This window comes from Melopsittacus undulatus, chromosome Z (assembly GCF_012275295.1).
Source record: "Melopsittacus undulatus isolate bMelUnd1 chromosome Z, bMelUnd1.mat.Z, whole genome shotgun sequence".
NCBI lineage: Eukaryota > Metazoa > Chordata > Aves > Psittaciformes > Psittaculidae > Melopsittacus > Melopsittacus undulatus.
In genome coordinates, this window is record NC_047557.1 from 102,642,675 (window position 1) to 102,669,326 (window position 26,652).

A 26,652-nucleotide genomic window follows, 5' to 3' on the forward strand; every position below is an offset into this window, starting at 1 on the left:
TGTGCGTGAATGCTTTGGGTTATTACATCATTGCATCTCCATGTCCTTCTGTGAGAATCCTCATTGCGCTCACTTTGGGAAATGTTACCTTCCACCTTCACGAGCAGTTGTAAATACTTTTTCTCAAGCTGCACCAGCAGTAAAACAGAAAAAAAAAATGGCAAATCAGGCAAATCAGAAAAAGTATGGATGGCTTCATGTAAAGAAAAATAAACTGTCAGATAATGAAAACAGGAAAAAAGAGCATTGAATGTTGTTCCATTTTCTTTTGCTTGAACTAATTTGGGCAATTCATTCAGTGCTGCTGTGGTGTGTTACCTACTTTGCACCTTCTTTGGCAAATCTTCAGTTCTCTTTGTATTTTTTCTTGTGTTTCCCAGATATTTACGTACCAGTTGTGTGTTTGTGCAGCAGTGACTGTGTGCAGCATTCACCAGGCAGGCAGACAGACAGGGAAAGGTGGCTTGTCTTACAGCACACTGCTCTACTGGACATCATGGGGGTCTTCCATGCCCCGTGGGCTGAAATCGAGCTGGAGAGCACTGGAAACACTTTCAAACTACAATTATAATATTAAACTTGTAGGTAGTAGTGTAGATTGCCAAGACACTGATAGTCTGTGGTGCAAGAGCCCAGGGATGGCAGCAGGCTGCTAATGTGGCTGGAGGCATTGAAGGGAGATCCCTGAAGCCCTGAGGTGCCAGCTGGTCCCTACACAAGTCTCAAAGGGGAGTGAGAGGGTCCCCAGTAATAGTCCAGTCTAGTCAGAGCTCCAGCACTGCTCTCTGCTTGGCGTATCTCATGAGCTGAAGCAGCAGCTACTTGGAGAACACTCAGGTAAGAGCAACTTTGAGGAAGAGGTAGTAAATGAGGGAGGTTTCAAGAAAGACTTAAAAAGAATTCGTAAACTTTAAATGTATTACTTAAAATCCATTCAGTCAGTTCAAGAGCATATTGTTAAATTGAAACTCGCTCTGTCCCACAAACCCTTACACTGAATATCAGCAAAAACTTTCCCCATGTGTATTCAGTTTGGGAATAGTCTGATGAGCAAAGTAATACTTGTGTTCAGTTGTAAAGAGAAGTATTGTGGAAAATTTCCTGTGTGGCATTGATGACCACAGATCTGGAGCATGACTCTTCTGTTGTCTCTTGGGTCACAGATTGTAAAAGTGTGGTGAAGTTGGCCTGTGCTTGCACAATTGTTCCTTGGTTGTTTTCTATGGATCCTTTGCATCTGTATACCTGAGTCTGTATACCTGAGGAAACCTGTGGGCCATAGGTTAAAGATCACTTTTACAGATGAGGTAATAGTGCTTTAATTTCTGCTGGTGTTTCCTCCGGTATGGCTTGTGCAGGAGCTCTCTATAGAAAGCAGACTATAGGAATGCTTCTTTGCAGACAGGGTTGTGGTAGGGTTGCAGCTGAACTGGCAATCCCCTGCTTATTTGTGGTCTACATTACAATGGTCCAGCTCTTAACAGTAGCAGTCCCAAATCTCTTAGGTCTGTAACCTCTAGAAAGGCACATCCTGCCTGGCTCTGTCAGAATTGGTGCTCCAGAGATGCTGGCAGGATGCAGCAAATATGGTAGAGGTGGTTGGGAACCATCTCTGTTGGCCATGTTCAGCAGCCCCTGATTGCTGGCTTCTCATACTCCGGGTGGGTTCCCCAGCTCTCATTGTATTTGGTGGAACAGAAGTAGTAGGAAGGGTGTCCTCCCTTCTCCTCTAGGACTTGAATCAGCTGTCTGTCTTATCTGGGGTTGAGAGGCGGCTGTGCCTTGTAGCATCTCCAGGAGCTTCCTGGAGCATGGTGGGCTGCCTGCTTTCCTATCCCTGGGATGGACCCTTGTCAGATCTGGAATTTCCTGTTTGGTTTCTCTCCTGACGTGTCTCTGTTTAAACTCTGTCCAGAACACAGCAATTAAATCTCCTGTGCATGCCAAATGCTGCTGCTATGATATCTTTGTGAGTTGCTCTGGGTCCTGTGGTCTGCCACAGAGGTGCACATGTAGTAGTCTGTTTCTGTCCTCTCTGAACCACTCAGAGAAGAAATCATCCAAAAATAAAATAAGAGCATCTGGCTTAGTGAGTCACAGAGTACCATTCTTACAACGTTTTTAAGCTCCAGCACTATTCTGTTGTAGTGTCTTAACTTTGTTCCTGTCAAAAGCTTTTCTGTTACATTTTTGCTTTCTGAAGATCTAAGATTTTGGGTGAGGCACTGCAGGTCCTACACTGCCCTGGTTGAGGAAAGGTGTTGGGGAGGTTTTCACCACCTCCCGGGTCCCTTTGTCTTGCCTTTTGTGTTCCTCCTTCCATTGTAGTTCCATTGCTCATTTCCAGCAGTGCGTTATCACGTGTTCCTGGAGACCATTGTAGGGCACCAGCTCTCTCAGTCTCCCGTTTGGTCCTGAAGAGCAGGGTCAGTGGTCCTTGTGGTGGGGAAGTCTTCATGGAAACTGTCTCTCCTCCCTGACTCACCTGCCTTTCCCCTTCTCTCCCCACCTACAGGTCCGAGCTGTACCGGGTGCAATGAGCGCTCCGAGCCAGCCCTGCCATGGAAGGCTGTGACTCGCCTGTCATCCCTGGGAAGGACAATGGGTGCGGCATCTCTCAGCACCAGCAATGGACTGATCTCAACAGTGCCCACCTCCCTGACGCAGCCAGCAGCATGGAGCAGCCTGCAGCAGAGACCCGCAGCCCCCTGGACAGCCTGAGGGTCCCTTTCCCAGAGCACGTCCCCGAGAGCAGCGCCGCGGCTGGTCCAGGCGCCGAGCCCCCCAGCAAGGAGGTGAGCTGCGGGCAGTGCGGCGCCTCCTTCGCTGGCCTGCAGAGCTACATGGAGCACCGTTGCACCGGCGCCCGCCCAGCCCCGCCACTGCGCGGGGAGAGCGGGAGCGAGAGTAGTGAAGACGGGGAAGAGGAGAGTGATGTGGAGAACCTGGCCGGGGAGATTGTGTACCAGCCTGATGGCTCAGCCTACATCGTGGAGAGCCTCAGCCAGCTGGTGCAGAGCGGGGGCGCCTGTGGCAGCGGGCCTCTCTCCTCGCTGCTCCCTAACTCTCTGCCCAAGCAGGGAGAGCCCTCCTCCGCCGCTCCTGTCTACCCACAGATCATCAACACCTTCCACATAGCCTCATCCTTCGGGAGGTGGTTTGAGGGTTCAGACCAGGCCTTCCCGAATACCTCAGCCCTGGCGGGCATCAGCCCCGTCCTGCACAGCTTCCGCGTCTTTGATGTGCGACACAAAAGCAACAAGGATTACCTGAACAGCGACGGTTCTGCCAAAAGCTCTTGCGTATCCAAAGATGTTCCCAACAATGTGGACCTGTCCAAATTCGATGGCTTTGTGCTCTACGGGAAGAGGAAGCCCATCCTGATGTGTTTCTTGTGCAAGCTGTCCTTTGGGTATGTCCGCTCGTTCGTGACCCACGCAGTGCACGACCACCGAATGACTCTGAGTGAGGAGGAGCGGAAAATTCTTAGCAATAAGAACATCTCCGCTATCATCCAAGGGATAGGCAAAGACAAGGAACCCCTTGTCAGCTTTCTGGAACCAAAAAACAAAACCTTTCAGCACCCTCTCGTTTCTGCAGCTAACCTCATAGGCCCTGGACACAGTTTTTATGGTAAATTCAGTGGCATTTGCATGGAGGGCGAGCAGCCCCTTCAGGCCGGGGCAGCCAGTGGAGCAGAGCCACCGCCAGCAGGCGTCCTGGCCCCCGGTGCACTCCTCAACCTGGGAGGGCTGACCAGCTCGGCTCTGAAGACTCCCATTACCTCAGTCCCCCTGGGACCACTGGCCTCCAGTCCCACCAAACCCTCAGAGGGGAAGGACCTTGGGGTGGCAGAGGGGGAGAAGCAAGAGGGGGGCGAGCAGGACAGCCTCTCGGAAAAGGCAGAGCCGGTCGAGGAGGTGGAGGAGGAAGAAGAGGAAGATGTGGAAGAGGAGGAGGAAGAAGAGGAAGAGGAGGAAGAGGAAGAAGATGAGGATGATGAGGGTTGCAAAGGACTGTTTCCGAGTGAGTTGGAGGATGAACTGGAGGAGCGGCCCCAGGAGGATGCTGGGGCTGTGGCAGGTGGCAGTAGCAGCAGCAAAAAGGACCTTGCTCTCTCAAACCAAAGCATTTCTAACTCTCCCTTAATGCCTAACGTGCTCCAGACCCTGTCACGGAGCACAGCTTCTACTAGTTCTAATTCTGCTTCTTCCTTTGTCTTTGATGGTGCAAGCAGGAGGAATCACTTAAGCTTTAACAATGAGGGTGGCGGAGCCAGCGTGGCAGAGGGCAGCAGGAGGCTGGACTTTATCGATGAAAGTGCCAATAAAGACAATGCCACAGCACCAGAACCAAATGAGAGTGCGGAGGGCGAGGACGGGAGCTACATCTCCCATCACCAGCATGCTGGCCCCCTCTGTGAGCTTGGGAGTGGGGAGTGCCCTTCGGGGAGCGGCGTGGAGTGCCCAAAGTGTGACACGGTCCTGGGCTCCTCACGGTCACTGGGTGGCCACATGACTATGATGCATTCTCGCAATTCATGTAAGACACTCAAGTGTCCCAAGTGCAATTGGCACTACAAGTACCAGCAGACGCTTGAGGCACACATGAAGGAGAAACATCCCGAGCCGGGTGGCTCGTGTGTGTACTGCAAAAGTGGACAGCCACACCCACGGCTGGCACGGGGTGAGAGCTACACCTGTGGTTACAAGCCCTTCCGCTGCGAGGTCTGTAACTACTCCACTACTACCAAAGGCAACCTCAGTATTCATATGCAGTCCGACAAGCATCTCAACAACATGCAGAACCTGCAGAACGGAGGGGGAGAGCAAGTCTTCAGCCACACTGCCGGGGCAGCAGCAGCGGCAGCAGCAGCCGCGGCGGCTGCGGCAGCCAACATTGGTAGCACATGTGGGGCCCCCTCTCCCACCAAACCAAAAACCAAACCGACGTGGCGGTGCGAGGTGTGCGACTATGAGACCAACGTAGCTAGAAACCTTCGTATTCACATGACCAGTGAGAAGCACATGCACAACATGATGCTGCTTCAGCAAAACATGTCCCAGATCCAGCACAACCGGCACCTGGGCCTCGGCAGCTTGCCATCACCCGCTGAGGCTGAGCTCTACCAGTACTACCTGGCACAGAACATGAACCTTCCCAACCTGAAGATGGACAGCACTTCCTCAGATGCACAGTTCATGATGGGCGGATTCCAGCTCGATCCCACCAACCCCATGGCAACGATGGCTCCATCTCTAGGTGAGGCTGAAGGGTTTTCCACCGTGTCCATGTTGCGGGTGGGGAGATTGTGTTTGCGTTCCAGGAAGGCCCTCATGCATAGACTGGGTGCTGTGTACCGCAGCCCTTTGTCCTGTCATTGTGGCCCACTGTGTGGTGCAGCTGCTATGTGGTGAGTTGCCTTTACGTGGTAGTTGAGGATGAAGGCTGCACAGTGGAGACCTGTGCATTCCCAACACACCAGTTTTACTTATCCTGGGAAAATACGTTACTTTTCTGATACATTTTCTAAAAGGTTTAGTAGGGAGCCTACTAAACAGTAGGATGGGTTATTGCTGACATGCATAAAATGTTCCTTCTCATTGTGGAAAGCATCCTTACTACAGTGTTTCCTGATGATTTTTCCTTGTTTTGGCAAGGGATGTGAGTAGTTTGGCAGGTGACCTTGTGAGAGGGTCTGATCTGAGGCTGGTGCTCTCAGAGCTAGATGTTGAGTTGGTTTGTTATGTGCTGTGTTTCCTGTAGAAGAAAAAGAAAGCATGTTTTGAGAGTTGTGATGAATTCGGTGGAAGGGGTGGTGTTCTCATGCTGAAGAACCCGAGCTGAAATGGTTCTTCTAATGCCAGTGTGAGATACAAGACTGGAGGCTTGACCACATGGGTATTACTAAACTGGAGCGGAATCGCTAGAGGGATTATTTCTCTCATCAGATCACAAAAGCACTTAAAAATGAGCCACCCAATGCATTTTTCCTGATAACAAGCATTCACTGTGTTCAGTGCTTGGCAGTGGTGGGGGAGGCACACCCCATCCACATACACTGTAGACCAGGAATTAGACTGGGAGTCGCAATAGAGGGTCAGGTCCTGTTTGGTTCCTCCCCCAGCAGCTGCTGGTCACATGCATGTGCTGCCCAGTGTGTTTGACCATTGCAGAGCTGGTGCAGGAGAGACCCTCCACTCCTCAGGTGTGGCAGATGCTGTCTGCAGTCACTCTGCATTGGTTTGTTCGTGCTGAGATTCTTTACGTGAAATGTGCCAGTTCATCTGCTTCCTCTGAACTAATTCCTCATCACTGCACTCTGCCCTCCCTAACCTTGTCCATCCATCGATGCGGTTATTACTGATGCGCTCCATTACTGGTTCATTGGTCTTATGCATGTTCTTCTCTCCTTCAGCTATTCATAGTGCAGCTTATTATTAGTCCAGAAGGACATGAAAGTCATGAGTGTGCAACAACACAAGATACTAAAAAAATAAAAAAGAAAACGGAGGAACTCAAGTGACTATAAATTAATTAGAATTTCCCACCCACCCCACCCCCATGGTGTCCCAGCTTGCATCTTTAGGAGGTCAAGGACACAATCTATTTAATGTATTTTCAATGGCTTCAAGTTGCCAAGAGATGTAGTAGACACTCATCTGTAATACGGCTTACATTGTATAAAGTTAGTGTTAATGGTGGTGGGTTTCTTGGAAGGCTCTGTACTGGAGCTAATGGCATCTCTTCACTGAAGCACAGGGCACTTGGCATTACAGAAACTGGGAGGATTTTAACAAAAGACTCCTAAAGTGCATGACAAGGCCTGAGTGTACATGAGCTTGCCTGGGGAGTGATTTATGAATGGTACACTTGACAGTTGCAAATCTCAAGCTGAGGATTATGGAGGGAGGCCCTTCCCATGTCAATAAGCACTTGACATGAGCTCAGCTTGTTAGACTCGTACACACACCATGAACTTTGCTAGAAGTGAAGCAGATTTTCCCATTTTTACACTTCATTCCAAAACCGGATTTAAGTAGACTATTAATAATTCAGAAGAGTCTGCCTTTGAGTTTTTACTGTGTGATGTGTTCAAGAGAGACTGATTTAAAGAGAGGATTTCAGGATAGATGCCAAAAGGGATGCTTTGAAAAGTCACTATGATTAGAAGACATGGACCGTAGCAGGCAAGTGGTGGGTTCCCTGCTCTTCAGGTATTTAGTGAGCAGGAACAGAAGGTATAATTCTGCCATGGCAGGGAGGGATAGAGCAGATCAAGAAAAAAGATCATTGGCTGCTTTCACGAAAAGACAGGTTCCTGGCAGTGTGTGTAGATGGGATTTTCCTTCTGCAGCCATTGCTTCTCTGTGTGATCACAAGATCTGCTTGATGAAAGTGAGGTGCTGTTCCTGTAATAAACCCAGCATTGAATTTGCCTTGTAAGCTGTAGTTCATCCTGATCAGGACTGTAATGAGCATTGTGGTATTGTATTCCTGCAGGAAAGATAGTTGGACATACACTGCCCAAAGCTGTGGTCTGCACCAGCTGTGATTGTCTGCTTTCAGAAAGGTTAATACAGTTCTGCCTGAACTTTGAGTCTTCCCTGTGTTGGCTTCTTCTCAGCAAACAAGTTGAAACACAGAAAACTAGAAGTTAAAAGGAAGTTAAAATGTCTCATTTTGATTGACTGAGTAGCTGCTGACCGAAGTTTCCTTTCATAAGGTTGTTAAGCTGAGCTATGACGTAAGATCAAGGTAAAATACCAAGAAGCTTCAGGAAGAGCATAGATGTCTTAAAAATGGAAATGAAGAGCAAGGTGAAGCAAAGGTCCTAAGAAGAGGCTGGTGGTTGGTCTCTGTGTTTTGGCATGAAAAGTTGTTAGAAAAAGGTCTCTGTGTCCACATCTTCAGAGTGCTGATGTAAATAAGAGCTTGCATTCATTTACTGTAAGTGAATAGAGTTCAGCTCATGGTTTGAAGGGTAGGTCTGACACTTAGTAAGCATCATGCTGGCTTTCCTTGACATGCTCTTGCACTCTCATTATTAATAGTGGTTGTCTTTTCCTTGGGCATACAGAACGTCTGTTAACACTATTTTTAGAAGGCTGTGCACAATTTTGAACTGTTGGACAAGAGGTGAGATCTAATAACACAGGAGTGGCACTTTCCTGGTTGTTTTTTAACTGCCACATTCTGTTGCTTACTTGTGATGGCAGTGTGGTGACCCAGCTGCAGTACTCTTGCCACTTGGACCAGGCACTCTTGACTTGTTTTTATTTGGCAGGTACTGTGCTCTGGCACCGCGTGAGGTAACAGTTCTTGTTAATGCTGTTCTTGAAATGGCCATGGAGGCTTCCATGTTCTGTTAAGAAATTCTATGGCCTCTAAAACTCTGTAGGGTTTTTCTTGCAGCTTTCAGGGGCAGAGGGTTGGATAATTCTTCAGTGGGTGGGTAGCAAGAGCTAACATGGTCCCTTCCCAGCCTTACATGCTGGTTGTGATTGCTTTTTTATTTGGATATGGTACTGACCAGCAGCACAGAAGAGTAGGCAAAAAGGATGGTGTGCTTAGCTCTTGCTGTGTGTTTGACGGGTGCAAGAGCTGCACCAAGAGCAGTGTGGTTTTTTTTGCTGTGTGCTTCTCTTCAGGCAAGTAAAGAATTCAACTTTTCTGACCTTTTTCTCCCCTTTTTCCTTCGTGCAGTGGGTGGAGAGATCCCCCTGGACATGCGGTTAGGTGGTGGACAGCTGGTGTCTGAGGAGTTAATGAACTTGGGTGAGAGTTTCACACAAACAAATGACCCATCGCTGAAGCTGTTCCAGTGTGCTGTGTGCAACAAGTTCACTACAGATAATTTGGACATGCTTGGCCTTCACATGAATGTGGAGCGTAGCCTCCCTGAAGATGAGTGGAAGGCAGTGATGGGGGACTCGTACCAGTGCAAGTTGTGCCGCTACAACACACAGCTCAAGGCAAACTTTCAACTCCACTGTAAGACAGACAAGCACGTGCAGAAATACCAGCTGGTAGCACATATCAAAGAGGGTGGAAAGGCCAATGAGTGGAGGCTGAAGTGTGTGGCCATTGGGAATCCAGTACACCTGAAATGCAACGCGTGCGACTACTACACCAACAGTCTAGAGAAGCTGCGTCTTCACACAGTGAACTCAAGGCACGAGGCCAGCCTGAAGCTGTATAAGGTAAGGGTTGGCTTTGCTTCATCTTCCTTCATTGCCCAATTGCTGGAACAAAGGAAAATCTATTGGAACAGCAGTGGGTTGTAATCCTTTGGAGATGAGCTGCTCAGATCTCTCAAGCAGAACCCAGTCTCTCTTGCATGGTGCAACAGTTCAGCCTGCATTCTGATATCAGATGTGGTGCTTAAAGCCTTAGGCCAATGAGTGTTCATGTCAAGGTGCTTTAATGGGGATTTGTATGTCTTCTAGCACTGCATATAAATGATACTTCAACACAGAAATTCAACAGTGACTGTTGAAAACATTACGTGAGGCAGTGTTTGCAACACTTCTGTTGGCTTTCTTCCATGAGGCAGCCTGTTAACCCGCACGAGATTCTCCACGAGCAGTTGGAGGCTTTTGCTGCCATTGGAGAAGTGTGTTCCTCCCGGCATGGAGAAGGCTGGGTGAATGGAGAAGGGAGGGGTGGAGGAAGAGGGCCACTGTCTCTGTTCTTTTATGTTCTGTGTACATTAATGTGGCGACCAGCAAAGTGTTGGCAGGCTGGAAAAGGGAGAAGGCTCAAAGAGAAGCCTGTGTAAACGTGCATGTACTTGACTGTGTGCATGTACAGATATTTGGAGGCACTGCATGTTTCAGTCTATGGCAAGATTTGGCCTGTGGCTGCCATCTTGTTTTCTTTCCTCTTCTTTCCTCTTTCATTTGGTGTCTTTTTTATAAACATCATCTCTTTCCTGACTTCTCTTACTCACAACCCCTTCCCCTCACTGGGCTGAGCCCTGTGGGCTGTAACCCAAGAGGAGCTCCGGATGCAGTAAATAGTCCTTTCACTCGTGCAGCAAAATTGCTGCAGACGTTTCTATTGATTTTCACTGGACTTAAAGCTTCACCTTTTTCTCTAATCATCCCATAATGGCTTTACTATGAACAATCAGGTATGAATTGCCATAAATCTAAGCAGCCACATACCTTCCCTTCACACATGCTATCCTACTTACTGTCTCCTCATCTCTCTCAAGGTTGTTTTTATATTCTTTCTGTCCTCATCCTTTTCTTCCTGATTTCCCCTAAGTGTGGTGCCATTTTTTATCTAGAAGTACATATACATAAACAGACTGTATTTTGTACTTCTCAATTATTTCTTTTAATATTTTCTTTATGCAATGGGAATTTAAAACTTGACACTGAACTGGTGTTGCAGTAGTCCACCCATGTCACAGTGCACACAGATGCCAAAACTCCTGGATTTTCCCTAGAAATGAGCAGTTCCACAAAATTCAGAGAGGAAACAGATAACCAGGAGCATCGAAGAGGGTTTGCTTTGAACTATGGTAGTTGGACCTGCCTGGAGTTGATGGGGAAGTGCCCTGAGGCGGAATCAGTTTTTGCCAAGCTCTCTGTTGAGGTCAAGAGTGTTGTGTGATTGCTGTTACCACCTTCAGCTGGGATCAGGCATAAAACAGCAGAGACTGGCTCTAAAAATGGTCAGGTTTACACATAAACCTCTGCTCTCAGATGTGCAGGAGACCTGAGAGAGTAAATCAGCTTGGACATGGGCAGGAGAGTCCTAGTGAACCTTTAAAAAGCCAGCTGAGGAACTGAATCTCTTCTGTCTGTGGAATTCAGTCTGGGGTGCAAAAGAGTTGTTCAAAAGCTCTGTTACGAGTTTTAACACATAATATTGTTCTCTTAAATATACATTGCAGACATTTAAAAATTCTTTGTATAGACCCCTCACCTACAGTGGTTTCTGCTGGGAAGAAAGCAATGGGGGCTTTAGAGTCCTCTCACTCCAAGGAAGGGTGGGGAATGAAGCAAGACTTGGGGACAGCCATAGATGCTTGTAATGAAGATTCATGGAATGCTTTCCTCATGCAGGCGAAGAGGAGTTGTCACATTTCAGGTTTGTAAGTGTCCTGGGCAGTTCTCAGCTGCTACAGCCTTGTGTTGCTTCTGACACAAAAGCTGTGAAACACTAGATGGAGAATAACACGCTTCAGTCATGAAGTCTGCGAATGGTCCTTGTATTTGCTTTCTAACATGTCTATAGAAAACTTTCAGCAGAGGACAGTGGGTGGCTGGATTCACGGTGTCTCACTCCAACACAGCTAGAATCAGTGTTTGAAAACACTGGGAAAACCTTTTCTGGATCAAGCAAGCATCAGTGCAGTTCTTGCAGTCTTCAGAGGGGTTGTAATTCCATGTCTCTCTTGATAGCTGAAAAGATGCAGCAGCAGTGGGGGTAGTTCACAGAACGGTTTCTCTTCTCTCAGGCCTTGGTGTGGTCTGCAGTAAATTGAGATTGATTGGATGTTATTTTTCCTCTTGCTAATGTAATCCATTAGCCTGGCACATGCATAATCAGTTTAGAGCACAGTTAACTGGATGTAATCGAGTTCTTCCCTGCCTGCTGGAGAAAATCCTCTCCAGATGCTGCTGGGTGAGAGCGCATTCTGGGCTTATCACACACAATCCTCCTTATTCCACTTTTTTGCCATTTTACTTGTAAATCACATGTTACTGGCTGCTTGCATTGCCCAAGAGCCACTGCTTTAGTGCTACTTGCTGCCAAAATATGTGATCTGGAGACACTGTTAGCCCATAGTCTGGTGAACCTTTTAGTTTCTCCTGCAGTGCTTCAGTGCTGGATGAGGAGGTCTGGTATTCTGCTGCCATCTTCGTCCGGCACATGGCAATAGCTTTCATCAGACCTCTTCCATGTCTGTGATGAGGGGGAATGGATGCTGCAGTGGGAGCCTTGCTTACGACAAGAGGCTGGTAGGATCTGGTAATCCTTCCTTTCTTCTTATGTTCTCCCAAATCCCTACTGTCTCCCTAAAATCCTACAGCTAAACTAAAAATCCTGCCATTTATCTGGGGGAATGTTGCACTTGTGCCTCTCACCATGTGCTTATCTTCTCCTTGTGGCTGGTAGCTTTTATATTCTGAGAAACTACCTGGAAAGCAAGAGTACCATTGTAAACATAAGTGCTCAAGTTTTTCAGTTGGATGCACTGGCTTGAGGTAGATGATAGGTTTGAGGAGCCTTTGTTTCTTATCTAGCTCAGCTTGATAAACACAGTGAGAGCAGGGCTCAGCTGCACTGTGGCTGTAAGCATGGAGGCAGAGACTGTGCAAACTCTTGACAAGTGGAAGCTTACTGTAACAGAAGCTAAGTCTTGTCTCCTCATGATGGCAGAAGACTAGACCAGACTTTAAGCAGAGCAGCGTTCCATACATCTGGAATAGGTCAGGCGTGAGTTCCTGGTATCTATTGCACAGGTGGAATTTCCAGAAGGAATTAATCTGCTCAAGCAAGAGCCGAGTTTGGACATTTCCTACAACTTCCTGAAACTCTTTAGTTCAAAACCTGCAACTCAGAAGAAGTTTAAACAAAGAACTGCTGAAGAAACACGCTGCTGGCCAGACTGCCAAATGAGTGCCTTCAATGAGTTCATTCAGTGTCTTCCTTTTCAGTCTTTCCAAGGGCTACGTTAACTTTTTTAGAGCATAGGCAGTCTGAAGGAGAGGATTTGGGTTACGCAATTTGGATTACCCTGCACAGAGGTTCTTTGTTAACTGGGAAATGTAGAGTGTGCAGGAAAATAACGTCTAATGCTAGTATTCAGGATACTGGTGGTAATGAAGCTTTGTGGACCTATGCTGACTTGGAAAGAAGCAAAGATGACCTGTGAGAAGGTGAACAGGAGGTGCAGCTGCAAACCCAGCAGAAGGTGGTGGGAGTTCCTGGTTCACTGAGGAGTGTGTGTCTCACCTTCCCTCTCCCACAGACACAGCAGGAGCACGTGTTTCCTGAGAGCAGCAGGGCTTAGCTGGAGGAACTGCAGCAAGATGCTGCTCTGGGGTTTGGGAGCCAAGCTTTGCAGTTCACTTGGTGTACAATACATGAGAGGACCAAAACCAAAAGAATATGTGCTGTGTGGTGTTAATTGAAGAGCTGTGATGGGACTTTTGGTCTTAAATGAGGCTACCGATCAAATAGGCAATTGAGAAAACTGGTAGAAACTAAGGTATCTGAGAAACTAAGAAACTAAGGTAACTGCAGAACATGGAAGAGTTGGGGTGACAGCATGCATTAACTGCGTGACTCCAGTAAAACACTGTACAATCCTTGGCAGTCATTTACATTACACAATTAAGAGCATTCAAGGCTGTGTTACCAGTTACCAGACCTGGATGGAGGCTGTGATGTGCAAGGGGAAATTCAACAGCTTGCAGTGTAGAAAGTGCAATAGGAGACTCTTTTTTAGCTACCAGCTTGCAAATGGTAGAGCATTGTGATAGCAGGGGATGCAATGACTGAACTTCAAGAGGCTTTAAGTGTCAACATCAAGAAACTTGTTGGAAAATCCCCCCAAATTTTTTATCCTAAATGATGCATGTAATATTGTATGAGATGTAGTTGCTATAATACTCTAGCTTTGAAGTTAAAACTACATGAAAATGGGTGAGCTGCTGTTAGAGAAATTAAAAGGGTGTGATGTGTGCAGGTCACAGAGGCTCTTCTTAAAAATGTTGTAGATGCTTGTATTAACTGTATACTACACATGAGAACAGGTTGAAAACAGAGGGGGGGGGAGACTCTGCCAAAGTCCACAGAAAGTCCAGCATGATAAAATAGGAAAGTATTTCAAGAGGAGGTAGAAAAAGGAAAAGAGAAGTTCCACAGTATGGGGAGGGGAAGAAGGAATGAATTCTTCTCACCAGCATTCCAGAGAAGAGCTGAAGAAATCCTTGTGACAGGGGATAAATCCAAGAGATGGTCTCAGACAGAGGTACCAGTGAGGGCAGAAGTCACTGGGGTTTCCAGGGCTCTTCAGTTAAGAGCTCTGCAGGAACCTGCGTGTGAAATGGCAGACTCCTCACAGTAATGTGCGCTGAACTGAAACCGCAAAGCAGTAAGTCAGCAAATTGATAGAAACTGTAATGGGAAGAGTCTTGGCAGGCATATAGATTAGAAAGGAGAAGGGCAGACTTGGGGAAGAGAATACTCTCCAGCACTGCTAGTTTCTTGAAGCTGTCAGCCAGCCCAGAGGCAGGTTCATGCAAGCAGTGGGCTTCCCAGTGTCTTCTCAAAGATTCTTCATGAATAGCTCTTAAGCAAAGATGTGGGGAAGAGGTCCATGAATTGATAGATGAAGGATAAGAAAAAAAAGGTAAAATAAAAACTAACTTTTCACAATGGAGAAAAAAGATTATAAAGTTTTGTTGTTACTTTCAGTGTTTTTGTTGAGTGAAAAACAAATTGAAAACTGTGCTATAAAGAAGTAAAAATATGTAGACTGCTTAGATTTAAAGGCTGCATGACAGCTGCAGAAGAACTTTGTAAAACTGGGTGCTTTCACAGGAAATGACAGATGAAATTCAGTGTCAAGGAGTGTTGGAGGGATGGAGGGCGGACAGCCCTGGTGGGGATGTCTGTGCTTTTCTTACTGCTCCCCCTGTCATGCAAAAAACCCAAACATTAAAGAGGGGTCATGAAGCAAAAGCAGGTTTAAATTTGCTCTTCCTGCAGGTGAGACGTGGAGTCATTCCCAGTCTCTATGAAAACATTAACTCAGTGAACAGTGGCAAGCAGGGTAAAACATGGGAGCTGTGTAAATCCTTGATTTGCCTGATTGTTGAATACTGTTTTCCGTTTAGCTCACTTTAGGAAGGATTAACAGCACTAGATGAGGCCCAGAGAAAGTGGTAGAGACGAGAGCTAGCTGGGGTAACTTGTGTGAAGGCAACAGACTTTGAAGTTAGCGTGACACGCAAATCCAGAACAGAAGGTGAACAGGCAGCAGTCACTTTTTTGTACAGCATATCAGTAACCTGTGAATCTTATTACTGTTGGATGTTGCAGAGAGTGGGCATACAGATGGACTGAGAAAGGAGCAGGACGGATAGCACGTCAGTATTCATTAGGTGGTCGTTGGGATGCAAGCTCCAGCTCAGGAAACTCAAAACAGCAGGTAGCTGGAAGGTTTGGTTATGTACTAGGAAAGGATTTTTCTAGGTGTGCCCTGTTACCTTTCACACATTTCCCTGCTCGTGGAAATTGCTGGTTTGTTAAAATGTGGTTTCTGTTCCTTTCTGGATTGTTGAGTTAAGCATGCTATCGTTTTGCAGCAAGGTATTGATGAGAGTCACCTCATGCCAGTGCTTGGCTGACAGTAGGTGTTTTCTGTAGGACTTCAGTGTAGGAAAGCTCTGTTTTGTCAGGCATTTTATGCATTTTAAATAAGCATCTTAGGTTTTCAAACTTTAAAAAGAAAGAAAAAAAAGGCTTAAAATTAGTGGCACCAGTGAGAAGCAAATAAAAGGAATTCTTGGCTTTTGGCTCCAAAATACAAGAGACTAAAGGGGAAAGTGTTTTTTCTCCCCTCAGTGGGTTTTAATCAGGCTGCCATAAGTTTGGACAGCTCTCTGCAGCCACAGGGAGTGGCAGGAAGCCCGGGCCACTGTTCAGCACATGGTGGCTCCACTGTCACCCACTGGACCCAGCCCAGCCTCAGCCTCCAGACCCTGTGATGGTGTATAGAGCCCAGCTCGGCATTGCCGGAGCTGAAAGTAGGTGCTGTGATTCAGCTTTCCAATACCCGAGTGATTGAATATAGGCAAAAGGAAACGTGTCTGAGGTTTGATTTTATCAAAAACTTCCATCAGTCTCTGCCTTTTGAGGTTCTTAGGATGAAGTTTCCCGCAAAGAGTCTGTTGTGCTTGTTACAGAGGATTTAGAGCTGTATTAACCTTTGATTTACTCACTGACTGCCGTCTGTGTGTTTTGGGTTTATTTTCACAAGTTTATCTTTTGAACTATTGATGCAGCATCAGAGCTCTGAATTACACTCATGAGTAACATGAATTGTGCCAGAAGCCTGGTTAAATTACAGAGCATAACAGACTTTCAGCTGATTTCCTACAAGGTCTTAAGCTAAAATTCCAGTGGCAGCTTTACTTATGTCTCCCCATAAAGTTGTTTTTAAAGCTGGATTTTGAAACCTTTAATTCAAATCTGCTGTCCTGTAGTCTTCGTGAAGTCATAATAAAAGATGTGCTTATGAACTGAAGTGGTTCTGGGGACTAGAGTGTTTAGATCTGGGTTGAGCTTTGAACTTTGCTGTACCCATTGCTGAAGAAGCTTTGTGAGCTACACCCTGGATGTGATTAGAGGGGGTTTGGTGCTGGACCCTGTGCCTGGCTCAGCTCCCTGGCCCCGGCAGCACCTCTCGCAGGCTCTATGCCTGTGCTCTGCCTTCTTTCAGGATGAAAGACATTCAGTCAGTGTTTTGCTCCTCCACAGAACTGTTTTTCACTGTACAGTCAATTACAGGAGGAATGAACCCCCATGATCTGGTTCTACTTTTGCATCGTGTTGGGATTTTAATACAAAAAACACTCACTATCTATTTAACCCTTTCAGAAACCTCCTTCTTGGGACTGCAAGTTCCTCCAAGTGTCAGATTGCTCCATCACAGCAGCCTGGCACAACAGTTTTTACCTTCCTTTAGGTATTTAATAATGAAATATGTTAATACATATACATATGTTAATATATATATTATAACATATGGTAATAATATATATATTAATTTTTTACTGCTTTTTGAAAGAGTTGAGATCAGAACTGTGGAGAGCACACAGCACTGCTTGCTCTGTGTTTCATTTATGGACTTCAGTCACTTAGATTCTTTCAACAGTTTTCCATACTGAGCCATGTGCAACCAACAGCTTAGTGGAGAAACCACCATGTAAAAGCAACTTGAATAACAAATGAGGGAGACTGCAACTGGCACAGGAGCAAGTGATGGCCACAGCAGGAGCTAGGGGTTAGCCAAACCATGCAGCTAAAAGCTCTCTGTCAAACAGGATTTAGAGTTCAAAATATTTGTGAGAATGGGTAAAAAACTCCAAATAAATAAACAAAACCCAAGAAAAATAACCAAGCAACCAAAAAGCACCTTGACAAGCTTTTATCCTGATCTGCAGCAGTCCCCTGTGAGCAAACGCAGGTACTTTGGGCTTGGTTTCACTTTCATTCACCAGGATGTGCAGGCTCATGGGGATAGGCTGAGCACTGGTGAGTAAGAGGGGTCTTTCAAAGCTGCCCCAGACCTCAGCCGTTCTCTTGCAATGAGATGTCATTGCTTCGATGAGGCATCAGTGTGAATCTTGTATGACCTTTCCTCATGCGTGGGGCCAGGTCTGTCTGTCTGTATGGTTCAGGGTTTTTTATCCCAGTAATTTTTTTGATTGTGTGGATGAATGTGTAAATTTCAAAGCAGGATTTTTTCCATTTTGGGTGATGCTTCTTATACAGACTTCCAGAGTGAGGACAAGGTGGTTATGGTCATCGCTCTGACATGGGGCCATTGAATGGCAGAAGCTCTAGCAGACCCTGCTGTGATGGTGTAAGCTGTTGGGAACCTGCTGTTGCCCTGTACAGACGCAGAAAGTTGCTGCTCTCTGAGGACGATGTGAAGGGTGAGTGTGTGAGAACAAGTGGGTAGGGCTGGAAGAAGCCTGAGTATAGGAGTGATGGAGTAAGTGGGGAGAAGAGATGTGGGGACGTCCTGTACAAGGCTGAAGCTGGTGAGTGAAGTTGCAGTACAGGGCTTGTGTGCCCCTGCTTGCCAGTGTCTGCTGAAGACCTGACTCAAAGTGGTTGCCCCAGTGATGATCCTGTGCTCCCATCTGGGCCATCATGTTTCTCTTTGGGTAGTATTCCTGGAAAACCTGGGAAATGCTCCTCATTCCTTTTCCTGGTCAGGTTCAGCACTGTGGGTAACAGTCCTGGCAGGTAACTGCAGTGCAGCTGCAGGCTCTTTATGGTGAGCTTATTAAATAATGGATGGCCATTCATTAACATCCGTCTCTAGCAGTGGCTTGATTTGCAAGCTGGGAAGGAGCCATGAGGTGCTTTCCCCAGCCTATTCCATGTGATGTGATGTGAACTACTGATTTCTATTAGGCTATGCTAGTGCAACCAGGCTGCATGGCACTTTGTCATCCTCTCTCCTGAGATAACTGAGCTATTTCTGTATAGAGTTTTGTACCAGTTAAAGTCCCCAAAATTACTGCAGAAGCAGGATGGGAGATCCTATGTTTGCTATCTCCTAGGGAATTCATTAAATCACAATAAATAATGTATGCATAATACATAACCTAATACCATAATGTTCTTTTGGTCCTGCTTGCCAGTCCTAAAAATCCTGGCCTCACACTGTAATGTGTGCAGTCAAGTTCTGCAATTCAAATTAGGTAATACATTACAGTTGTGTAACAGGTTCTCTCAAAGTTGTGCCTTTCAGTATGGTTGGACAAGCTAAGGTAAACCCTATTGCAGCACTTGGAAGATGCTTGTCTCCAGGCTAATTTGCCTCCCTGCCAAAGACTGCTCCCCACGCTGCAGAGCCACTGCTGGGGCTCATAGCACAGGCAGCTCTGGGCTCACAGGGCTGCACTGAGAAAGTGGCAGTGTTTAAGATGGTAGGTGGGTATTTACCACAAAGCTTCGTGATACCAATTTGCCCCTTACTACTTCCCAGGACCAGTGCCACGACACAGACAGACAGTGTGCTGGTGATGCATTAAGAGGAGCAGGCTCCAGCTCACATGGCTCTGGCAAGGCCTTGGTGTGTATCCAGAGTAAAGATAATAATCTGGTCTTGGACTCAGCTGATTTTTCAGGCTGCTGATCATCATTCTCAAAAACTGCCTTCCCACTACCAGATTTTGAGCCCTTTCTGTTGCCATGAGCTGTAAAAATTAGCAGTATGGGTGTTGTGGTACAATATGGAAAAGCTGCTGGGATCAACTTGTACTACAGATGCTTGCTTAGGGACTGGTTGGATTTATGCTGGAGTTGCCGTACAGCTCCATTGTTACATTGCCTGTATTCCCCAACAGCAGAAATTAATGCTTTGATTCCTCCCTTCCCTCTCCTGTTCCGCAGTTAAAGCAGGGTGGTGGATTTCTGAGGATGTACCTGTATTTGGCCATTGATCAGGATAGTGCAGTTAATCCCAGAATCCTGGTTTCCTCTTTGTCCTGAGCATTAGCTCACAGTTTTTCTGCTCAGCAAAACAGGCTGCAGTGGCTCTGGTAGAACAGCATTGCTGCCTCATCAGTGTTGAGCTTGCTTTGACTCCCTCTTGTCAGCTCAGGGGCTTACAAGATGGGGAGGTGGGGAGAGTGGCCAGGATGCTGTGATCTAAACAGGGGGATGTAAAAACCTGGGTTATATCCTGTCCTTCATCCCTTGTACATGGTTACAGAATTCACAAGGACTGATGCACGTGACCTGTTGGGGTTTCACCACATTTTACATGGTGGTTGGGATCCTTTGACCTCCTGCCATTTATTTCCCCTCAGCTGCATAATGGCCTCTAGACTTGATTCTGCCTCTCTTCATGAGCAGGCATTACAATCCTATCCCACTCACTCCTCCCCTTCTCATGCTTGGAGAACATGGTTACAAAGAAAATCACCTGGGGAAGTAACAAAGCCCATCTCCACAGAGGGGAGGCTAATTACACAGCTAATTAATCCAACAGATGTCACTTTAAATGCCTGTTTCTTTGTGATTCTGTTGCACACATCATGCTGGTTAAACAGACTTCACGGACCCTGTTCAAAATGCCTGCACAGGCTGTGAGAAGCTGCCGGCTTAGACCCTGATGTGTCCTCTTCACTCCCTGAGGTTCATATCAAGGAACAAGTCCCAGAGAGCCAAGTCTAGACTGTGCTCCAGATTCCACTTGGAGAGAAACGCCGTTTAATAGTCGCATTTGCTTTAGAAACTGAAGGAGCAGATGTGAGGTTTGAAGTGGTTGTTTACATTCTTGTTGTAAGCATGGAGGCGAGGCAGAGGTTGGAAGCGGAGACCCCATCCTGCTGCTTGGTGCAGGCAAAAGGGAACTTGGAAACCTGAGCTGCTCTGGTGGGGTCAGCAGTTCAACCCCAAGGCTGCTGGAGGGTCTGAAGCTGCTCACTCCTCTCTGATATGAATGTGGTCCATCCAGTTCCTGTGTTATCAGGAAGATTCCTTTGGTCTGGCTCTCTGGGGTGAGAGAAGATGATTGTTTCTGCAGTATCTGAGCTCTGCTCATATGGGTGGAACGTGTCCTGGCTGCGCCTGCCCAGGAGAAGGGAGCAGCTTCTCATCCATGTGTGGAGCTGGCTGCTTGCTGCTGAAGGTCAGTGATGGCTGTGCTTGTTGCCTCTGCTGAGACTGCCCCAGCTCAGTCTCCTGCATCTGACTGCCAACCTGGGGGTTAGAGGACACCTCTGACACACACTGATGTCAGTGCTTGTGGTTTTACACACAGGCACTGTGGTGGTTTCTCCCTTTTTTGCTCTTTTGCAGGCTGGTGACATTAAGGCACAGTGCAGATGCCTCAGCTGCATGTCCATCACCCTAGGAGAACCCTGCCATTGTCAAACACTGTCACACTTCATGTGAATGTCCCAGGATGGGACTGTGATTCTGAATTGTGATTCAGGGTGTTTGCTCTGCTGGCCTGGCCTTTTATTCCCCTTTCATACTTAGTCAGAGGGTTCCCTGCTTCTTACTGAGCAGTTATCTTCTGGGGACAGGAGACTGTCTGCAGTGTAGACCAAGGCCCAGGGCAGTGTGCTTGGAGGGTGGCTGCTGGAATGGGAAAGACAGTGCCAGTGCTGTGGGTGTAACACACCAGACAGTCCTGAAGACGGCAGATGGAGCTGCCTAGTGTGAAAGGAGCAGGAGAGATACAGTTGAGGGGGAAGAGGGAGAAAGATGGGGTCTTAATATTATCGGTAAATCACAGTTGGCGCTCTTGATTCAGCGTAATGGATGTGTTCTCATTTCCCACAGCTGATGAGGATTATATCAGCTTGGTTTAACAGTCTCATTTTCTGCTCCCAATGCACACTTGTTTTAATGTGTTTCAGTTAATGAAGTAGAAGAGAGAATGAGGTGTTACTGTTTATGTACAGACAGTGAGTCTGTGCGGAGGACTCTGGAGCCCATGCAGTCCCTTCCCATTGCTCTCAAAGGGCCAGTATTAGCTGGTGTTTATAGAAAATTTATTAGCTGTGGTTTATACAGGTAAAATCTTTCCCAGTGGTGCACATTTCTCTCTCTGCTTTCCTTATGCATTATTACAGGCTACAAGATGTGTCGCTGGCAGCTTGTCTGTGGGTGAGGGATATCAGCAAACTGAGATGGCCAGGAGTCATGTCTCACAAAACCCTGCAATCCACTTGATATGGGCAAAGGTTCTGCAACCTACCTGGGGTAAAAAGTTCATGTATGCCGTGAAGTAATTTACAGCTGGGGGACCTCATCCCTCTGTTGTTTGCTGCTGTGCTGTTGCTCCTAGCAGGTCAGGGCTGCTTGGTGCAGGCACTGTGCAGGCAGGTTCATCTGCTGGTCCCTAGCAGTGCTCAGCCCAATGATGTCTGCTCCCAGGAAGGAAGTGTGCCATGGTGGAATGCACAGCGCAGGCTCGGGGCTGTGCCTCCAGTGCCATAGCGAGAGGGACTCTGTCTTCTGAAAACAGGTTGTCCTTGTGCTGACAGCAAATACCTGCTGTGAGGTGGGCTGGAGCTGTGTTTCTCTGAGCAGCATCCCAGCCCTGAGCCTGCTTGCTGCTGGTGAGAAGGGCCTATAAACAGTTAATGCTGTTACCTCACTGCTGGCCCAATGCCATGGGCTGGCATCACTTGGCTGACAGCAGCCCTGCACATTGTACTGCTTTGAAGGTAAAGCTGCTGTTGGTTTAAGCGGGAATTAAACAATTACCGTGTCTTACTTCTCCCCACCTTCTGTGGATTGACTCTATAAATTGTCAGCCTGTTGACATTTTAATGTGAATTATGTCATATGGTATCCCCTTTGATTTCAACATGCCTCAGTTTGTAAATACACGAGCCTCTCAAAGGGTTGTGGTTAGCGTACACACAGGAGGCCTCGGGGTTTTTGGTGGGGAAGCAGCACAGTGCTGTCTCAGCAGCGAGCGTGTCTGGCACAGTGTGGAGCTCCAGGCACTTGTGCAAGGGCTGCCTGGGACACCTGTGTGTGCTGGGGCTCCCTGTGTGCTGTGGGTCTGGCACCCCAGAGACCCCAGTGGGTGCTGTGTACTTGAGCATCCCTTGCTGTGGATTCCCTCTGCTTCCCTCCCTCAGCATGGGGCAAAGATGTCCATGTCTGCAGGGAAAATGGGCTCCTCTACTCCCTGTTGTTGATATCTCCAGGTCAGGTATAGAAACCAGGGGGCTGCTGGTACCATGCAGAGACGCAGGGTCTGCTGGGTGCAGACCAGCTCCTCAGTCAGGAGCAAAGAAGAGAGTGCTGGTAGCAGAAGAGCTGCTCATGGTCATGCCAAAACTTCTTGGCAGGTGGATTTAGCCGAAAGTAGCAGAACAGTGAAAGTGGTGGGAGGAAGAGACAGGAAGAGCTTGTGTGGGTAAGGGAGCCAAGATAGGATTGTGTCAGATACCCACATGGCACGGGGCTGAGTTATGTCTCACACTGTGGCAAAGCCTCTGGGTGCCCCCAGGTCACGCTGCAGGAAGGGAGGTCCTATCCCCTTGCCTGGATTCTTGTTTGTTGTCGTGCAGCCCTGTCCAGCTGTCCTTCTGTCCCACAGCCTGTGCTGCAGAGGCTCTTACCTCAGCAGGTCCCAGCTGTTTGGATCAGCCATCCTTTGCTTTCCTAAACTGAGTCAAAGAGTTGTATTCTTCACATAAGTGCCACAAGAGGGAGGATCATCAGGCGGGGTAAGCAGAGGAGGAAGGAATAGCTTGGGAGCTGTGTTTGGGTGAGTAAAGCCTTCCTCCCTTCAGCTGTGACTTACATCCTCTCCAGTGAAGTCCCTGAGGGTATCTCCATTTGAGAGCTGCTTATTTAAATTGTAATACCTACAGCATTTGTGCAACTGTTCTGTAACTCTGGGGTGTTACATACAGGTACGTCACATTAGGACTGTGTTTGTGTGTATGTGGTGGTTTCAGAGTGCACCTGCTGGTGGTACCTGCTGATGAGCACAGGCTCAATACCGAGAGGAGAAGGCTTCGAGGACAGTTGTCTTGAATAGTTCTGGCTCTTGACCTGCAGCTGCATTCCTGGAAATGGAACAGATGCAGGTTCTAGTTGTGCCTGTGCTCGGCGAGAAGTCATTTGAAGACAACCGGCTGTCCCAGAGCTGGGTTTTGAGCATGCTTTGCCCACAGGTGGGAAGGTTTAAAGACTTTGGAGTCCTTGAGTAGGTGGAGTTTTCACATCATGGGGTCTGAGTTACGCACAGCTTTCCTCAGCCTGTGTGTGTTTCCTGTAGTCCCACAGAACAGTGACCTTGCTTTTATTGTTTTCACACCTTGTTTTTTGACTTACCTAGGCAGTGCAATGCCCAGATAGATCTATTACAGTGTCTAACTCTGGGCAAGCAGATTAGTAAGACATGAAACCTGCATCTAGGGCTCTGGAGAGCATACCCCAAGCAGATATCTTTGCAAAGAAGCTAATCCCACATGGACACAGAAATTGGAATCTTTAGGGCTACTGGACTAAATGAGTTATCCATGAGGTTTCATAAACAGGATTTAGAAATTTGTCATCTCTTCACACCTTTTTGCCATGAGTGGACACTGCTCCCAAAAAAGATTCTGCTGCTTCTATTTCATTTCTGAACTGCAATAGTCAGTAAGTGCTCTTAATGCTGATCAGTGCTACCTTCACAGTATTCATAATTTACCTTGGGTATGTCTCTACAGACTTTACATTGTGGATTGCAGATCCAGAATTGCTAAAACCAATAAATATTGTGCCAGGCTTCTCCCAGGAGTTTCTGTGTGCATATGGCAAATACAAGTGGACGCGGATACGCTTGAACAAAGAGAGAACCAAAGAACAGAGACATTTATCATCTCGGGTTGTATTCTGTTTGCTTCGGTGTACTGCTACAACTCTGTATTTTCCGGTTTTGCAGTCTATCTTGGAGGGAATAGCTGCAGCTAATATTCACAATTCTGGTCTCTTGTGGATCCCTCTACAGAAGGATACAGCAAGTGAATTAGGGGTTAGATAGAGATAGGAAATTTTACACAAACATTGCCATCAATGCTACAGCTGCACCAAAAAAAAGCATTCTATGAACTTGAAAAGCTAGTTTCACATTCAGCAGGAATCCAAACAGGTCCAGGGACTGAAACCCCTCTTCACTACTTGTGTCATGCTCAGTGCTGTGTGAGTCATAAGCTGGATACCAAAGTAATGGGAGGGGGATGTCTTTGCATTTAAAAACCAGGAGATACCACTGTAATCTGAAATCCAGTTTATTTTCAGAGCTGCACAAAGATGTTTTGTCATTTGGACAAAGTCCCAGCCTGTGTGCATGGCCTGCAGGCAGTGCAAGGAAGGTGGGATGTTCTGGTCCTCAGCTGCCATCCTCAGTTCCTGCACTCCTCACATGCCTTGATGTCTTTTCTTGCTTAAATTGCTTGGGAATGAAGACTCACAGCCAGGGAAGGGACAACAGACTCTGTCTGTTCCTGTTGTTTCAGGTTCATTGTTCCATTTGCATGGTGGTAAAGCTGTTGTACCAACAGTGCCACCAGACCTGTCAGCATCCCCTGACTCTTCCCAGCTCTGTACAGCTGTGCCTGCTCTTCTTTTTGTGGCACTGAGATATGGGTTTATTTTCTGCTCTTCTGGTTAGCATGATGTCTTGTCCGGAGTGAGCTCATGGTGATGGAATAAAATGCATAAGATCAGCTGCTGGTGCAATATACTGACCTTTCCTGCTGAGGAGCTTGGAGATGTCTGCAGCAACGGTGGGAGGCACTGCCAGCCTCAGGTTCTTAGGGTGTCTCGGGGTTGGGGCTTGCACTTGCTGTACAAATGCCCGATGGGATTATGGGGAAGCATTGCCCCAGTTCCTGGCAGTCCTGCAAGTCAACAACCTGCTGTGGATGAAGTTAAAGCAGCAAACCAAATCCATCCATGGACTGCACTCTCCTTGGAGGACATGTATGTAACACAAGCCAGAGTTCCACTGCTATGAATCGTTACAGGTCATTGACATGTCCTTTCTGGTGGAAACCAGTCCTGCAGACATGTGCTAGGAGCCATTGCATGTTCAAGGACTGAAGAGATCTTCCAGTTAAATCTGAGGGAGGTTGTGGGTGGAATGCTTCTCCTCACCAAGGACTTAGTGGCTTTCCTCGCAGAGTAGCTGCTCAGTGGTGAGGGGGAAGGAGCATTTGCCTGAATTTATATACACAGTTCTTAAGACGCATTACTTTCCTTTCATTTCAGTGAAAGCCCTCACATCCGTCTTAAACATAGGAAATATCAGGCTTCAGGTTGCCTTAATTCATTCCTTTGTGTGCAGGCATTATTACAGTTTTTAATTATAAGTATTTCCATACATATTTTTCCAGTAGGATTCTTGCCTCATTCTGTGAGTGAGTAATTATTCCATTTCTTTTTATCTCCCTCTTTCATTACATTGCCCCAGGCTTTGTCTAATACAATCCAAAGCTTTCACTGAATGAAGAATTATTTATTTTCTCATGGGCATTTCTGTGGTGCTCTGTGTGTTTCACAGACATTTAATGAACTTACCTTCACCCAGCATATGTCTGCAATCAGATGGGACTCCTGTCCTTGTGGCTTTGGTTTACTAATGCACAACAAGTGTATCAAAGATTGTAATCTTGACTGCCCAGCTTGGTGTCCAGCCCTACAGTTGACACTGAAGAAGGGCTGCCCTGCTGGAAGGGCTCCACTGGCTTAGTCTTGCTCCACCGTTTTATATTTCAACTTCAAGACTCAAGGAACATTATATATTTCCTCTTTCTGCTTTTGCTCTGTTGTACTAATTCACCGCACCTTCCTTTGGTTCTTTCTCCTCCCTGCTCGTACATCACCCTCACCTTCAGACTGTCACAGCTCCACCACCACCACCGCTGTCCAGCTTTCCTTTTGTCATAGCTGCTCTTAACGTGTCCCAGAGTGCAGATGGAGCCTTTTCTTTCTCCAGGACTTGCCTGTGTCCCAGGCTGACCCTGAAAGTCCCGCTTAAATCAGGGGTGGTGGATGGGGGAAGGCTGATGCTGTGTGGGATGCTGAGCAGAGGCTGGTGCTGATGCTGAGGGCCTGCCTGTTGAGGAGGTACCACCATACGCTACAGAAGGTGGGGTTTTGAAGAGCTGATGGTTTATGTCTGGCCTACACATTTCTGTGTTGTAGGGGTGCAGTGGCGAGGCAGGAGAACAGTTTGGGCTTCCATTGGCCGAGGTTGTGCAGAATCCTCTAGTTGATTGGAGAAAGGAGAAATAAAGTGGAAATCAATTTTTTTTTGACTGTGTTGAAGACAACTTCCTCCTGCAAGTAATAGAGGAGCGGACAAGGAGAGGTGCCATGCTTGACCTCGTGCTCACCAACAGGGAAGGGCTGGTT

The 26,652-nt window shown here is 47.1% G+C and overlaps 1 protein-coding gene across 1 annotated transcript in view; it reads left to right on the forward strand.

Moving 5' to 3' along the window:
• The first annotated feature begins 2,561 nt into the window (after positions 1-2,561).
• The window catches only part of ZFHX3 (zinc finger homeobox 3), a 102,425-nt gene continuing 78,334 nt past the window's right edge, over positions 2,562-26,652 (forward strand). The window contains exons 1-2 of the mRNA XM_031042642.2: positions 2,562-5,262; positions 8,707-9,203. Of these exons, the coding sequence (XP_030898502.2) occupies positions 2,562-5,262; positions 8,707-9,203 (3,198 nt within the window). The remainder of the gene's footprint in view (positions 5,263-8,706; positions 9,204-26,652) is intronic.